The 18,062-nt window shown below is 41.5% G+C and overlaps 1 protein-coding gene across 3 annotated transcripts in view; it reads left to right on the top strand.

Moving 5' to 3' along the window:
* Positions 1–17,250, top strand: part of LOC121003066 (cytoplasmic phosphatidylinositol transfer protein 1-like) — a 154,347-nt gene extending 137,097 nt beyond the window's left edge. The window contains exons 7-11 of one of the 3 annotated variants that reach the window (XM_040434643.1): positions 1,094–1,249; positions 2,113–2,176; positions 4,107–4,193; positions 15,956–16,016; positions 16,292–16,398. In XM_040434643.1, coding sequence (XP_040290577.1) covers positions 1,094–1,249; positions 2,113–2,176; positions 4,107–4,193; positions 15,956–15,975 — 327 coding nt within the window. In that variant the 3' untranslated portion in view covers positions 15,976–16,016; positions 16,292–16,398. Of the gene's footprint in view, positions 1–1,093; positions 1,250–2,112; positions 2,177–4,106; positions 4,194–4,783; positions 5,132–15,955; positions 16,017–16,291 lie in introns of those variants that run through there. The other 2 variants (XM_040434626.1, XM_040434636.1) reach the window with 2 other exon arrangements.
* The last annotated feature ends 812 nt before the right edge of the window (positions 17,251–18,062 follow it).

The following is an 18,062-nucleotide window of genomic DNA, read 5'->3' as shown; positions in this document are numbered from 1 at the left end:
AACACTTTTGTGTGATTTTGTAACTGCTACAAAACATATAAATATTGTAGGGCTGTGTCATGGCAGACTGGCATATTTACTAAAGATTATACCTTAGAATAGGGTAAATTGTCATTGAAGTGTTAGGCAGTGCCTCTTAATTACTAAGACTGGCGTGTGAAATGTCTTAGTAAATTAGGGCCTGAAATTCAGGTGTTATTGCCATTTTACATTTACAAAATTTTACTTGTCAGTTGGTAGAAGTGCCATACCAGTAAAACATGGGAAGAAAGACACGTAAGTTCCTTAGAGCAATTGTGTCCATTGCCATGGTTTTAAACATATTGAGGGCTTAGAAGGTCACCCAAGACATAATTTTGGGGGCACAATTTACAGCGTAAAAAAAACTAATGATTTCAAATCAAACAACAAAGGTGAATATCAGGGACAGAGGTGGTTGTGGCATATTCTGAGTTCCCTGAAGCAACAAAATAGCTTACCCCACTAAATAGAAAGAAAAGTGTTGTTTGGATCACTTTGAACATATGAGCTCATCACTAAATTAATCTCTCCTTTGAATGCCTATATACCACTAATATAGAAGGGTATATTATGCTAAACATTCTTTGGGCACCACAATATATACCATAAAAGTAGCTTAGATGATTGCTATTGGGCCCTTGAAGGAAGTTGGCTGAAATCAAGCTGCCCCATTCTTCTCCATGGATAGTGTGAGCCTGCACAAGGCTCCTTCTACATAGCAAAGGGGAAAGCAGCTGAAGAACACAATGTTTTGCAAGAGATCAGTAGGAGAATCAACAAACACCACGTCAACAAATACCAGACTGTCCTGTTATGCAGATATGCGGATGGCGCAATCAAATGAACCAGAACCATTGAGGAACCTCTGGTCTCACCACTGAATTCATACCACCAAAAATATAAATGTTACCACGACCAGTTGAATACTTTTTTAATAGAATGTACATTTATTTATTGTTATATATATATATATATATATATATATATATTATATATTATGAATTTTATGCCTTCTATAAGACAAAGGGCATATTGTCATCTTTCTTTTGTATGCTATTTATTTTATCATTAGGACCTCAGAACTTTCCGTTCAGAAAAGACTGGTCGAGGGCCATTATTGCAGGATTGGCATGAAACCACAAAGCCCATTATGTGCTCTTATAAATTAGTAGCAGCTAAATTTGAAGTGTATGGATTTCAGTCAAGAGTAGAAAGCTTTATTCATAAGGTAAGTATCTCATTGCTGTGAAGTACCCCCAGATGAATTAGAGATCATTAATATAATTAAGGGCAACTTTAGGAAAATATACCGTAATTATATAGTTATCTGGATAAATAATGGAAATGAGCTTAACTAATAAGGGTAAATGGCATGGTACTGCCGATCATAATTATTACCCCTCATAAGTTCCAATCTTGTTCTTGCCTTGGTTATACTGTATTTTATAAATTAGTAATTGTGACTTTTTGGCGTTATGTTTATTCAGATGTGGCGACTACTTTAGGCTACTTTCACACTTGCGTTCGGGGTTCCGCTTGTGAGTTCCGTTTGAAGGCTCTCACAAGCGGCCCCGAACGCATCCGTCCAGCCCCAATGCATTCTGAGTGGATGCGGATCCGCTCAGAATGCCTCAGTCTGGCTCCGCTTGGCCTCCGTTCCGCTCAGCAGGCGGACACCCGAACGCGGCTTGCAGCATTCGGGTGTCCGCCTGGCCGTGCGGAGCCAAACGGATCCGTCCAGACTTACAATGTAAGTCAATGGGGACGGATCCGTTTGAAGTTGACACAATATGGTGCAATTTCAAACGGATCCGTCCCCCATTGACTTTCAATGCAAAGTCTGGACGGATCCGTCTGACTAACTTTCAGACTTAGAATTTTTTCTGAAATATAATGCAGACGGATCCGTTCTGAACGGATCCCATCGTTTGCATTATAGGAGCGGATCCGTCTGTGCAGACACCAGACGGATCTGCTACGAACGCAAGTGGGAAAGTAGCCTTATACTGTATTCATTCTTTTGCCATTCTTTTGTTCTCATTAATAAAATTATATACAAGGATAAAATTGTTATTTTTTATACTGTTTTAGAACATCAAAGACATTTTGCTTGCTGGCCACAGACAAGCTGTGGCATGGATGGATGAATGGTATGGTAAGTATCTGACTTCCACTTGGATACTTGCAGAAAGCTTATAATTAGTGCTGTGCCCGGCTGTGAGTGGGGCCTCCCTTCATAACGTGACATTCTAGTCTTAGTCGAGACCCTCTCATCGCTTCTGCATATTTGACCTCCACTACAAACCTTTGGCTTCCAACATCATCACTCGGAGGGAGTTCTACAATGGCTGTATTGAGATCTACTTTGCTCAGTCTCCTCTTGCGCCTCATTTGGTTTCTTCACACAAGTTGGCACCATCAACCATCCTTTATGGGTTTCACAGTGCCTTCTCCAGCATCATGATGCACTGCTCAGCGCTATAACACTCACCATAACATCAGTTTTGAATTCTGCATGGGCACCTTCTTCTGTGACAGGGTTTGGCAGCACTACTGCATACTGCACAGACAACTGTGTACATACAGAGTACATAACACATTAGCAAACATAAGTCTCTTAAATCGAATTACATATAATTTTACCTCAGGGGGAAATATAAGGTTTACAGCCCATTACAAGGGTCTCCTTTTGGCAATATAGGCTGCTGCATAGTATTATATGGTAAAAATTTTGTAAAAGAAATTCAATGACAGTAGATGATTCTTGGGTTAAGCCATACGCAAATGACTGTGCACATTTTGTTCCATAAAATGGTATATAGGACAGAACTATATCATACACTATACTGACGGTCAAAAAAACTCTGTGGGCTTTCATGCCTGCTATGATTAACAAGTGTGTATGTGTTCTCAGTTGATAGATGGGAATAAGCTCCTGTCAGACTCCTAGATAGGCGGTAACCTATCTCCCATAAGAACAAAATAATCTGTCACGTTTTTTCAACATTTCCAAACTTTTTCCCTGACATCTGCCTTTGGGGGAGGGTTGGGACACCATCATTAACATAAGTCTTCTGATTAGACTCTGATTAGAGTGATATAGGGTTGGACAATTCTCCAATTGGATTGCGTGGGTGTTAGGAGATGGTTCCCAAACCAGATACATATAATTTAGTAAGACTCCTGTACTCCACTTGGATTTCAATATAATGCTTTTTATTTTGTGCGGTTCCAGTCAAAAAACGTTTTCGGCTAGACAGCCTTCTTCAGAACAATGGCAATCCGGCACACAGGCCTAAGCCTCCCGGAACGCATGCCAAACAGGGCCATAGAGCCCACGTGAAAGGCAGCATCCTGCCACCCACTGAGGGAGCTCATTTCAAAACGCTCATCTATACACTTCTTTGCGGCCAAATCCGGTTGTTCTGAAGAAGGCTGTCTGGCCGAAAACGTTTTTTGACTGGAACTGCACAAAATAAAAAGCATTATATTGAAATCCAAGTGGAGTACAGGAGTCTTACTAAATTATAGACTCTGATTAGACCCATTGTTATGTCTGAACCTTGGAAAATACTTGGGGAAATAGTTTTTGGAAATTTTTCAGGAATTTCTTAAAAAAATAATAAAAACACCCTCATTACTGCAGCAAATAAACACATGTACAAACTTGAGGATTTTAGGGCATAATGGTGCGACTTTGCAATGTTTCTATCATTATAAGGGTAGTTTGTGTTGTGTGTCCGGTTCCCCTTTGTTGTCCTATTAACCTTTCAAACATGTCTAAATAACAAGATCAATATTTTCTTGTTTTCCAACAGCATTGTTTTGGACTCACACATATGGTGATTTTTTGGCCAGCTTAACAGATGAAGTCACAGTGTGTGGCCAGTGATATTTAATTAGCATGCTGGTGTTTTCTCTTGGTTTGTTTTGCCAATAGCAAGAATTGCTATTTTGTCACTAATCCATCTGTTAACTGTTTGATCTAAGTCAAAAGCCCCTGGCGTAGTGATCCCGAATGTAAGGCTGTGATTGATTACTCAAGGAATCTACACATGAAGATCATATGTTACATATGTTTACAGGTATGTCACTGGAAGATGTTCGGAAGTTTGAGAAAAAGCTTCAGGAGGAAACCAACTGTAAAGTCAATTCTCAGAAAAAGAATGCAGGTGAGCAAATGTGTGCCAGAAATTCCAGCACAGGGAAATATGGCATAATAAAATATAACACCAATTCCCAAAAAGTTGGGACACTGTGTAAAATGTAAATAAAAGTAAATAAGAACAGAATGCAATGATTTTCAAATCTAGACCCATATTTTATTCACAATAGAACACAGATCAGATGTTAAAAGTGAGACATTTTACCATTCCATGAAAAAATTATCTAATTTAGAACTTGATGGCAGCAACGTATTTAAAAAAAGTTGGGACAGGAGCAGCAAAAGGCTGGAAAAGTACGTGGGGGAGTAATTATCTACTAAATCGTATAACTGGATATAAAAAGAGCATGTTATAGAGGCAGAGTCTCCCAGAAACAAAGATGGGCAGGGGACAGAGATTCACCAATCTGTGAAAAACTTTGTCTTAAAATTGTGGAACAATTTCAGTAAAATTTTCCTCAACATAAAATTGCGAAGACTTTGAATATCCCACCATCTACAGTGCATAATATAATCAAAAGATTCTGAGAATCTATAGAAATCCATGTGTGCAACAGTCAAGGCTGACAGTCAATATTGGATGCTTGTGATTTACAGGCCCTAGGATGGCACTGCATTAAAAAAGGCATGATCCTGCATTTCAACAAGACAATGCTAAATCACATACTGCATCCATCACATCAGCATGGCTTCTAAGAGTCCCAGTGCTTAACTGGCCTCGCTGCAGTCCACACCTTTCACCAATAGAAAATATTTGGTGCATCACAAAACGAAAAATACAGCAAAAAAAGAGCAAGGACTATTGAGCAGCTAGAATCCTACATTAGACAAGAATGGGACAACATTCCTCAACCAAAACTCCAGCAACTGGTCTTCCCACTTCCCAAATGTTTACAGACTGTTGTTAAAAGAAGAGGGGATGCTACACAATGGTCCTGTCCAAACTTTTTTTCCAAGGTAGAAAGGTAGAGTATTCAAAAGCAATTTTGCGACATTTTAGGGACTTGAGGAATAGGGTGTGGTCCCCAAAACCTTGAGTTTGCCCTGAATATTCCATTAATTTTACATCTCTTTGAGGATCAATGGACAGTAGTAGAACTAATTCAACCAATTACCATGTCACTGCATTAAAGGAGTTGTGCAGCAATTTATATTGATAACCTTTCCTAAGGATAGGTCATCAATATCTGACACCAAGGACCCTCACCCATAAGCTGTTTAAAGAGGAGGTGGTGCTCCATGCGAGTGCCTCTTCCTGGTCATTACATTGCACTTAATGATGGAAGTGCACTGTAATGGAGCTTCAAACAGCTCCATGCTTCAAACAGCTGATCAGCGCGGGTCCCCAATGTCGTACCCTCCCCAATCAGATATTAATGACCTATCCTGTGGATAGGTCATTAATATAACTCACTGCACAACCCCTTTAAAGTAAAGCATTCCTTCAATGCAGGAAATACTAGGACAGATGTATCAAAATGTCTACATTTTTAGAATGTCACACAGCTCATAATATGTGTTCCTAATACTAATGCAGACAGCCCATTGTCTCCCAGTCATCGAAAGCTGCATTTACAAAAGCCAATAATTGTCCAATCTGCTAGTGTAAATGTGCCACTGATCACCCGATGAACAAGCGAAACGCATCAGTATCTATAGGCGATGCAAGTAATAAATCAGAGCCTTCCCCCCAATCTTATAATGTCAGATATGGTAGCCTGTGCAATGAGTGGGAGGAGGAACGTCAGGGCTGCCATAACTTTAAATATGAGTCAACCGTGTCCCCTATAGTAGCAGCAATTTTTTCGTATATGACCATTCTATCCATCCGCTGCATGACCTCAGAAAGGTTTAGGGTGTTAGTTCGCCATTTGGCCGCGATATGTATGCGAGCCGTGAGTAGAAGGAATGGAGCTATTTTAAATGGTTTGTATTTTAAGCTTATAGGTTTATCCCCTAGGAGACTTACAGATGGCATGTTGTGAAAAGTGGTGCCCAGAACATCTGATATAATTGAGCAGACATTCGACCAGAAAGAACTTACTATAGAGCATGCCCACCAGATATGATACATTGATCCAATGGAATTACAGCCTCGGAAGCAAAAAGGTGTAACCGATGAATAGATACAGTGCAATCTTTCGGGCACCAAATAAGCCCTATGAAGAACCTTAAGAGTAGTCTCGACTAGAGACACCTGCCAGCTGCCCCTGGTAATAGTAATAGCATGCATGCCACCTAGATAAGGGTATCGAGCAGTGGCTGTCCTCCTCCTTCACTTTGACATGAAAGGCAACTTGTTGTCATTAGATGGGGTATTTAACCATGAAAAGAGGCGAGAAACCAGTCCCACCCTATCAAAAGAATATAAGAGGAAATGTTCAAAAGGAGTATATGTAATGGACAAGGAGGTCCCCATGATGGACCGCCAAAAGGACAATGCTTGGACCAATCTATAATACTCAGATGTGGGGATAGAGTGTTTAGATCTCAGTTGGGCGGCTGAGGGTAATTTTCCAGCAATAAGAAAGTCATGCAGACGTGTCAGGCGATTGGCGGACCACCAGGAGAAAGCCCCCAGGTCCACCCCTGGTGGGAAAACCAGATTGGCCAATAGTGGGTTGAGGGGAGCAGGTCTTGATTGAGGACAAGCCTTGAAGCGTACAGACCTCCATAGTTGTAGGGCGTAAAAAGATAACAGGACCCTAGACCAAAGGTCAGAGGGAAGAGGGTTTGTGTCCCAAAATAATGCAGGCCAGGAGAGGGGGGAGATCATGAACATCTCCAGGGCTACCCACATCGGAAGGCGTCGATGACCGTGGACCAGGAGGAGCTGTGCTAGTCGTGCTGCTTTTTAGTACTTAATGACATTGGGGACTGAGAGGCCTCCCATTCGCTTGTGTAGGAACATGACCTCTAGCTTGATCCTCGATCTTCGACGTGCCCAGATGAAATAGGAAAGGTCTCGTTGGAGCCATTGGAATTGGCAGAGTCCTAAATAAGTCTAAAAAACGCGGTAATATTACCATTTTGATGGCGTAAATTCTGCCTGACCAAGATAACAGAGGCGAGTCCCATTTGCCCATATCAGACCTGATCTCTCGATAGAGGGGAAGATAGTTCACTCTATAGATATTGGACAGCTGGGGGGTAAGGTAAATGCCTAAGATAGTTTACTGGGGTAAGTACGGAAGCCAAAATCTCGTTCTACTAGGTAAATGGTGTTGGAAGGAGTGTTACAGTGGAGGACCTCAGACTTAGAGGGATTTATTTTCAAACCAGAAGCTTTAGAGAACTCTTGCAGTAGGACATTAAGGTTGGGGAGAGAAATGGCTGGGTTAGTGATTGTGAGGAGTAGGTCATCTGCAAATAGATTCAGCTTTAAATCCTGAGTCCCAATAGTAATCCCTGTGATATTGGGGTCTTGCCGTATAAGGGCAGCTAGAGGTTCGATTGCTAAGGCAAAGAGGGCTGGAGACAGAGGACATTCCTGCCTCGTACCTCTTCCAAATTTAATAGGTGAGGGGGAAGTAGAGGGCAGTTTTAAGAAAGCTGTGGGGTGGGAATAAAGGGTTGCCAGTGCCTGAACAAAAGGCCCATGAAATCCCATTACCCTAAGAACTGACAACAGATATTCCCAAGAGAGGCAATCAAAGGCTTTTTCTAAGTCCAATGAAAGTAATGTTAAGGGAAGTTGGTGTTGGTGTGACCATGAGGTTACATTAAGAATTTTGTAAACATTGTCAGGGGCTTCAAGTTGGGGAATGAATCTCACCTGATCTGGGTGGACCAGATGGGGGAATAATTGATTTAGTCTAAGGGCTAAGATGGATGTTAAAATCTTGGCGTCAAGGTTTAAGAGATATTGGCCTATAGTTGTGTCTGAAGAGAGGGGGTTCCTATTAGGTTTGGGAAAAACTGTTATGAGAGCATCAAGGAACTCATCTGGCATTGCATGGCCCTGAAGAAGGTGGTTGCAGTAGGCCCTAATGTGAGGAGTAAGGATTGTGGAGAATTTTTTTTTTAAATAGAAGGCAGTCAAGCCATCTGGGCCAGGGGCCTTCCCAAGTTTCAGGTATTTGAGGGTCATTTCAACTTCATCAACAGATATCTCCCTATTAAACTGTTGTAGGACCTCTGGGGTGAGTTTGGCCAGGTTGGCTTTAGAAATAAAAGCATTAGAGCGTGTGGGGAGTTGAGGCTGGCGATGCCTGTTTAGAGCTTGATAGAAGTTAGTGAAGGTATCAAATATACAGTTAGGGTTACTCTCGTGACCTGACCTTCTTGAGTTTGAATCCTAAGGATTTTATTAATGTGCTGCTGAGATTTGAGCCTTCTAGCCAGAAGCTTATCAGGTTTGTTGGCTCACTTATAGTATTTTGCTTTAGTCCAGCGTATGGCCTTCTCTGTCCTATGAGATAGGATAGTTTCTAATTGCAATTTAGTGGCTTTAATGGCTTGGTGTAGGTACAAGGATGGGTGTTGTTGGCGAGCATGAACTAGCCTAGCTAGTATAGATTCTAGGGAGGTCTGAGCCTGGTCCCTGTCTTTCTTCCTCTTTGATGCTATTGCTATTAATTTGCCTCTGATAAATGCTTTATGGGAAAGCCATACCCAGTGAGGGGAGGAGTCTGTGGTGGTATTTTCACTGAAGTGAGCCAGATCAGTGGCAATCTTAGTCTGGACTGTAGGATCAGGGAGTAAGGCCTCATTTAGGCACTAGGAGAAAAAACAATATCATGGTCGGACCATGCTGAGACAATATGTCTACTATACAAAAGAAGTATGGGAGTGCATTAGCTGAGGATAGAATTATATCAATACGGGTGTGAGAGTGATGTGCAGAGGAGTAGAATGTATAAACCCTGGCTGGTCCATTATGCTCTCTCCAGGTATCTGCTAAGGAGAGTTGATGCATAGTGTCATTGATGATCTGTTTATGCTCACTCATGTGCTGTGAATCTGACGAGTGGGAACTATCAAGGGTGGTGTTTAGTACAAAGTTGAAGTCTCCACACCAGATTAGGTAATGGTATTCTAAGGGGTCAATTGCTTCAGCTAAGGTTTTGAAAAAGTGAATGGGATGTTCATTATGGGCATAAGAGTTTACAATCCATATGGATGTATCCTGAAGGGTGCCTACTAGAATCAAATACCTGCCCTCTGGGTCAGAAATGGTCTGCTGTACCTGAAAAGGGAAATTATTCCTGAAGAGAGTTAAGTAGAATATCGGGGTGGACATAGGTGGGGAAAAAATGTGACTCCTGCAGACAGACAATGTCAGGGTAATGTTTTAGATATTCTATAAACGCTTTTTTGCATTTAGGGGGTGAGTTAAAACCCCTGACATTATGTGAAATTATACGACACATAAATTAGAATTGGGTGTCCGCAGGAATAGATCAGTCACAGGAGTACTTAGTCTCACCCTCCCAATCACCGCCCCTGGATCCATAGGGCCAAAGCATTATATAACATGAGTAGATGTACCAAAGGATTTCATAAAGAACAGTGTAGTAACCAAAACAGATTAAATAGTACAGGCCTCTGGTCCCCTAGACCAGGGAACAGAAAGCAACATGGTAATCCAACCACTGCAGGGTAGTTGTAGATCCCTGTCAGGGCTGACCAGGTGGCATAGCAGGATAATTGCCTATAGCAGTGGCATAATGCTGTGGCTGAACCCAACAATAAACCTTCTCACTTAGGAAGGGAGCTATAGGGATGCCACCGACCAAGATCCTACCCAGGTTTGTAGCTAATGTCCATGGAGGACCGGTAGATATATCACGTTGAGTTCTGAGTTCCTGCTCTTGCTCCCATCAATGGACGCGTCTTGGTAGACCAGGATCTAGTCGGTCTCAGGGTCCACGGAGGGAGAGGTGCTAATATCTCAATGAGGATTCCTGCTTTAGCCAGTCTCCTTGCCTTGGTCAAGAGACTGGATCAGGTAGGTTCTGGAGTTATAAGAGAAAGTCAGGGAAAATGGGAAGACCCAACTGTAGCATACCTGAGCCTGCTGGAGAGCCGATGTGATGGGTTTCATGTTCCTGTGGCACCCCAAGGTGGAAGGAGCCAGGTCGGGGTACAGCTGCGTCGTGGGTCGTAGGCCCGGCAGCGTCGGTAGATTGCTGTGAGAAGCTGGTCACGGGCCTCTGGGTAGTGGAGTTTGAGTACAATGTCCCTGGCATAATCCGGGTTCTTTGGGGTGCCCAGAGCCCTGTGAATCCTATCAATTCGGAACAGGGAGTCGTCCTGTTGAGTCAGCAGGGCCTTGACGAGATCCATGATTGTTTAGTGCAATGAGGTATAGTCTTCGGGGACTCCCTGCATGCGGAGGTTCACTCTCCTGGAGCGGTTCTCTAAGTCCTCAAGTTTTAGCTCCAAAGCCTCTAATTGTGCTGCCTGGGTGTCAATGTCTTGTCTATCCACTGCTATGGCATCCACCATACTTTCGGCCCTTGCTTCCACATCTGCGACCCGTTGGCCCAGGTCATGAATTTGGTGGGTAAACTCAGCCACCGCCTGGGTTAGCTCATCTCGGAACAGTTGTTCAGGTAGAGATCCTCGGTGGAAAAGCAGTAGGCGAGAAGGAGATGGTGGTGGCGAGCATGGCACTCCATGATTAGAGTCCTCGTTGTTAGCACAAGCAAGCAGGTCCGCCATTTTGGAGGCCACTTGCAAGGCAAACATAGCCTGAATGGATTAAGATAGAGGCTGGAAAGCCAGCTTGGTGCCCGATTTCTCGGACTTAGTCATAGTCCCAGGTGGATAGGGGTTCTGGTCAATACTTTTGGAGCTGCAAAGCAGCGCTAGATCAGCCCTTTAGCAGTGGCAGGCACGGAGCTCACACAGCGCACATCCGCTCCCGTGAACTGAGCACATGCGCCCCCTGTTTTTAGTGATTTAATTGCTTTCTTTTTGTCACTTATTGCTTTCTTTACATTTCTATTTATCCACATTGTTGTTTTTTTTTTTTTGGTCCCTTAACCTTTTATTCCCATGAGGTATGTACCTCTCCCAAAAAATTTTTAGAATGCTTTAAAAATATCCCATTTTGTGACTGTATTTTTATTTTTAAGGACTTTTTCCCAGTTAGTTAGGCCTATGGCCTCTCTTAGTTGGCTAAATTTAGCTTTTTTGAAGTTTGGTATTTTTGTTTCTCCCTGAAGAAAAACTCTTTTGAATGACAATTGGAAGGTTATTACTTTATCCTTACTATTTCCCAGGTGTCCCCCCAACCTGCACATCTGTTGTTCTGTCAGATCTATTGGTTAATACTAAGTCCAGTGTGGCCGTCCATCCAGTCGGGTCCTGAACTAGTTGGGAAATACTTGTAATACCTGTTAGGTTACATAGTAACCTATGCTGAAAAAAAACATACAGTAGGTCCATCCAGTTCAGCCTGTTATCCTACAAACTTGACCTCATGAGGTAGAAGCCAATTTTCCTCATTTTAGGGTAAAAAAATCCTTCCCTAACCCAATCAGGCAATCAGAATAACTCCCTGGATTAACGACCCTTCTCCAGATTTCTGCACTATTATTATAGTCAAGAAATACATGTTTGTATTTACACTACACAATGTTTGTGTAGAAACCTTCTGTCCTCTAGATGCAGAGGATGTCCCCTCATCACAGTCACAGTCCTGGTGATAAATAGATGATGGGAGAGATCTCTGCACTGACCCCTGATATATTTATACATGGTGTGGGGTTTCGCTCTGGTAGATAGGGTAAGCGGGCACAGTACAGAGGCAAAATACAAGTTCTTAACTCAAAACATCAGTGTTTATTCACACTTGAGGCAATTGCACAAAAAAGCACGTTACTTTGCAGTCTTAGTGTTAATTCACACACACTGGAAAGTTCATATAACACATGTCACCTTGCTGGCAGTTATGCCTCCAGTAGTCCACAGCAGGTTTTAGGGGGCCTGTTTCCCCAGCATGCAGCTCTTAGCCCTCCAGCACGGAACAAAGCCTCAGATCCCAAAAACAGAGACATCTCTGCTGAGCTCAGCTGCCTATTTAAGGACAGCCAGGTGCTGCCAAAACCCAGACCGGCACCTAAACTCCGGTCCGGTATTTGACCTCACCTGGATGGAAACCAGCCCAGCCGCACATGCTGGGAGGAAAATACCTGCCTTGCCAGACACAACTCCTCACTGTGTCACAATAGTTATTAGATCTGCCCTCAGTCATCTTTTTTCTAAACAAAATAACACTACTTTTGATAATCTTTCTGGGTACTGTATTCCACCCATTCCAGTTATTACTTTAGTTGCCCTCCTCTGAACCCTCTCCAGCTCTGATATGCCTGTCTTGTGCACAGGAGCCCAAAATTGTACATAATACTAAGACTAGTGTGGTCTGACCAGTGATTTGTAAAGTGGCAGGACTATGTTCTGATCACGGGCTTCTTTTGATGCAACCTATAATGGTTATTATATGCTCCAAGTGATCTAAAAGAGTTTTGGGGTGGCTTAACTACACTTTACAATGTGGAATAACGTTGTGGCTGCATTGTTGCATTGGCAGTGGCTTGGCTACAATTTTCATAATTTTTTTAATAATTTGTTCTTCTTCATACTTTTCATAGTTGCCGAATCATGTAAGAGTAGTTAAATACTCGGTTCAGACCTGCTTATTGGATGCCTTTGGGAAAGCATTACATAACAAGTATTTCCACAAAAGCAACCTCAATGTTTTGGGTGTAGCTGAATAATGTGCTGAAATATTTCCTTTACTTTAATCACTCCCCTGTCTTGATGAGTGTGGGGAGTTCCCCCTAAACTTTAGATTGTCGACTGATTCTGCCCAAAAAAATCAGGTCTGGACAAAAATGGTCTAACATGTATAGAAGCCTTCAGACTGGGGCTATATACCTAGTGACTTTCACTGTAGGACAGTCATTTGCATGCCAGAGGAATGCATTGAATTGCTTGCACATGCAACTTTCATTAGCCGTAATGTGACAAATACAGCATATCAGCAAGAAAGATACAAATCCTGGGATGATTATTATGTTTGAAATACAGCTATCTAACCACAAAAACTTTTTTGTGCGTAGCCCCAGCTTGAATAGCAACTGCCAGTAACAGAACAATCTGCAGGAACCATGCTATAGAGCAGGAGGAGCTGAGCAAGCTTCATATCTCATTTTGTGGAAAAAGATTTAGTAAAACTTTAAATATATACATTTATATTTTTCTAACTTAACCCGTGAACAGCTCTCAGGACATGGGGAGGTGTTTTCAGTAAATGACAGCTATCTAGGTATACACTTTACACAAGCCCAGATCCTCCCTAGGGCCAGGTCAGTGATACGAGGGTGCACCCTTTCTTCCCTCAGGGCACACCCTGATGTTGAGGCCCCTGTCTCATGGTAGGTGGGGTTCCCTTGGTGTTATAAATGTTGTTCGGGTGCAAGGCAGAAGGTGTAGGTACTGTGGCTGACGTATGGTGTTGGAGTCAGTAACCAGGCCGATTGTAGAAAGTAAACAAGTTTCTCTTAACTAAAGTGCAGAATGAAAGTTGTAGTACATCTAATGCTATCAAGGCACAGTTCCAATGCAAATCACAGTGCAGTCACTTCCCAATGGCTGTATATAGGCAAACTGCAACAATGACGATAATAGGAGTAGTAGTCTCAGTAGTCTACTTCTAAACACTTTGCAACCTATCCAATATATGATAAAATCACAATGCTGTAATAGACAGACATTAAAACAAACATGGATAACAATTGTGCATACAATCATATAATTATACATTTTATCCACGTTTGTTTTCATATGTCTGTTTGTTAAAGCATTGTGTTTTTATCATATATTTAGTATTTTTCCTAGTGATGTTCAGAATATGCTCCAAGCTACCACTCTACTTAATTACGGCATGTCATTCCATAAAATGCATGTCATAAGTAAGGTTGTTTAACCGAAACGCGTTGACTGTACACCACATATATATACCATTGAGGTCTACATTTAAGATGCAAACAAAGTTTTAATCTCCGGAGTGCTGTGCAATTTTTACTACATACGTTTGATTATGCCTACTGGTGGCTGAACCCATGCACCAGAGTGGAACTATCAGCAAGGCTAGATGGCATAAGTCCTTTCTTATACTATCTCAGACTACAAATTATCCACACACATAGCAAGAAAGTGTCATAGGCGCCACAGACTACAAACCATACACTTGCAAAAATTAGGTTTGCAATTTCTGTCTGAGCCATACAGAATGCCAAATGTTAAGCCAAACCATTATACACAGGGTGGCCCACGAAAAAGTAGCCTGACTCCAATATCTCGAAATCAAACTGCCTAGTAGTAAATCTGTCTATATTGTCCATAGCAACCAATCAGAGCTCAGCTTTCATTTATTCAGAGCTCTGTAGGAACTGGAAGCTGAGCTCTGATTGGCAACTAATCAGATTTATGGGCAACTAAGACTGATTTGTTATCCAATTTTCTTCAAATCAACTGTGACTACTACAATTTACCTGGACATCTTTGAAAAATTTTACAACCAACTAGAAACCATGTCCTGCTTTCCAACAAGATCGGCAACATGCCACACCTAACGGAACTTGCTGGCCCAGGTTCATGAACTGTTTACAGAAGAGCGAACTGTAAGCAAGGGGTTATGGCCACCATGTTCCCCAGATCTCCAGACTTGTCAACATGGGATTTTTTTTAACTGATAGGAAATTTAAAACAGAACCTGTACATTAACAATCCACATCCCCTGGATGAATTCAAGGAAAACGTCACAAACACTATCCACAGCATAACTGTTTAAGAGCTGTCAATAGGGACCACTTTTGGCATCTTGTGTGACTTGTATTTAATTATAAAAAAAAATAACATTCCACTTGCTCATTCATCTTGTCATACTATTGCTGGGGGCAGACTACTTTTTCGTGGGCCACGCTGTATAAGTTTGAGATGTGCCAGTGAGTGTAAATTCTTCAACAAGCAGCAAAGTCTATAGCCATAAACAGGGAATACCTTGCTAACTTGCTGGGCCTTGTTATCCTGGACAGTCTAGGAAAGTCTTCTTCAGTTTTCCCTTAAAGATTGTTCTCTTAACAGGGATGATGTCTCTCTTGGTGCAGAACTAGCATCTGCCCTGAATGGCAGGCAATGCTAAAACTGTACATAGGCTTATGCAGTACTCACTAGAAAGCTGCTCCCTCAGAGGGGTAAGCTAATTTTCTCTTCTGTGTCAGGGCATAATTAACTAAAGAGTGTCACCTACAGACAGCTTTTGGTAAAACATACAAAGCATGAACAGATTAAATACATCAAATAAAGAAAAATTTGGAAGTACTCTGTTCCGGTGTATATTCATCTCGTGTGGACATTCCCTTAGGCTGGTTTCATACAATAGTATTGGAAGTGCATTTTTGCACCTCAATTATGGCCACAACCTCCATCATGACCATAAGTCTAATCAATCAAACTGAATGCATCATAGCAATCTAATCTGAAGTGCTACAAACCTGTTCACTTGTGGTAAAGGCTGAGTAGTCCACATCTATCAAAAATCTCAAAACAACTGTATATACATATATATATTTTGCTTCCCTGTCATCTCACTAAAAGATATTCTGAAATATTGGAAGTACTGTCATGTTTTGAGATATGGAAGGGACTTTATTTACAAAACCTACTGCATATAAATTGTCATTTGTGAAATAGTTGGGCTCCTTTACCTAGGAAATGGAAGCTCCTGGCATTAAAACTTTCTCACATCTCTTGTAGATTGTAGGTTCCTTAACTGAAGGTGTTCCCAGCCCAGTTACAAAAACATTCCTGGAATACAGTAAGAGTTGATTCACCAAGGAATTTTCCCATTTTCTTTCATAACAGGCACTTAACAGCAGTGGTTTTCTCTTAAGGTCTCAAAGTTAACTAATACATACCTTTACCACATCTAATAGATACAGCTATAAACAGAGCAAAGAACCAAGCTAAGGTCTTTGGTTGCATGACAGCATATCTCTCCTCCTTTTATCTCTCATCTTCTTCTTTATCTTTGTATTCATGTAATGTGTTAATGTAGAAAAATATTGAACTTTTCTCTCCTAACTGTTGCAGATTCAAAGAGTGAAAACTTGCTAAACATTGGTGGAGGAAAGCATTCAATTAACAGATCAACCTCCTGGAATAATGGGACAGAGGCAGGCCCCTATGCATCAACCAATGGAACTGCAGAATCCAAGCCCCGACCAAGGCTGCCTTCAGCTCCAGAATAATATTTAGAGATAATGAGATCTTCAGCTATAGCATAGGACATTGTCTGAACAAGTCCTGGAAGATGTTACTGGGGTTTTCTGAACAACCCAATTACTATATACTTTATGGGATGAGGAGGTCTCCTTGATCTCCATCATGTTTACCTTTGATTAGTAAGATGCAGAAAAAGGCTAAGACTTGAACTTGTTCTTGTACGATTGCGGCACACAGCATAAACTTGTTAATATAACATATAGAGGAGAATTTAATCTACTTTAGGATGTTTATTTCAGGGTAATGTTGTAATGGGTGCAGGAGAAATAACTGAAATAGGGCACAAGAACTTACACATTGAACACATCACCACCACCCAGAAGTTGCAGAAAAATAATTTTAAGTGACAGATGAGAAACAACTTGTAAATATGTTTACTACATGTATATTCTTTATGTTGTACAGTTGAGGTATGCAGGTCATTTTATCTACTATTTTTTTAATTCCTTTTTTCTTGGGCACAGAAAATGTTCAGGCAACTTGCATGGACCAGCAAGTAAACGGTTAGTGTTGATCGAATCTTGATTGAAGAAAACTCGCACCAGTGGTTAGCTGATGACGTCACCACACGCACCCAGCGTGATTACGTGGTGATGTCATCACACTCGCCGCAGGTCTTTGGCAGGTTTTCTTCAATCAAGATAGGAACGGACAGCCTCTCTGAGATCAACTGGATGAGGTGAGTATAATTTTTTTTTTAACCCCCGAGCAACTGAATGTGAGTCACAGATGCAGTAATCAGCGTTGAATGCGGCATTTCAGGGGTTAAATGATGGGGGCGGCGCAAACGCCATTCCCTGTCATTGCGTCCGCTTCGTACAATGGAAAGCAATTCATGACAAAGTAATTGCTCATCTCTGTAAATGATAAAACGGTGAAACCTCTGTAACCTGTGCTATATGTGTACAAATATTATAATGTCCACAAAGCCAGGCTTTCAGGTAACCCATACCCAAGCAAACAAACGTTGGCTTAAGCAAGGGAGTAAATAGTCATGTGAAGGCTTTATAACTAAACTTGGAATCTCAAAACCCACCTAGCCCATCAACAGCATCTGGACAGATTTGGTTAAACTTGAGCATCATAGAAGCCGTCAAGCCCGTCCAGTTTGGTAACTCATGGTTATGGTGAACCCAACCACCTAGGAGGGGATTTATTATTGGGGTGATAGTTTTGCTTGAGTCTGCATTAGTGTACTAAATTTATCAAATGTCACGTGTATTTTTGATAAATTTGACTTTTATATGGCCCTCCAGTTTTATATGCCACTCCCATTTTTCAAAAAAAGTCATAGTGAAAAATATAGAGTGAAACTAATTAACATAGCTAATCACACTCTTTTCCCCACCTACTTTTCAAAACTCAAGTGGGTGGTGTAAAAATGCAAAAAGTCACACATTTACACAAATTGGCCCAAATAAAGTGGTAAAAGCTCTATTTTGTGACTTTTTGAAGCTAGAATTATGGAGTGCAGGTTGTGATAAATTCCCTCCATTGAGTTTTTGTATATCTAAAACTTTTGCTGAAATAAAGATAGAAAAAGTCACTCTTCCATTATTCAGGTAGATGAACTCAAGCA

This window comes from Bufo bufo, chromosome 1 (genome assembly GCF_905171765.1).
Source record: "Bufo bufo chromosome 1, aBufBuf1.1, whole genome shotgun sequence".
NCBI classification, from domain to species: Eukaryota; Metazoa; Chordata; class Amphibia; order Anura; family Bufonidae; genus Bufo; species Bufo bufo.
Note: the sequence above shows the minus strand (reverse complement) of the source record. Positions and strands in the feature narration are given on the sequence as shown.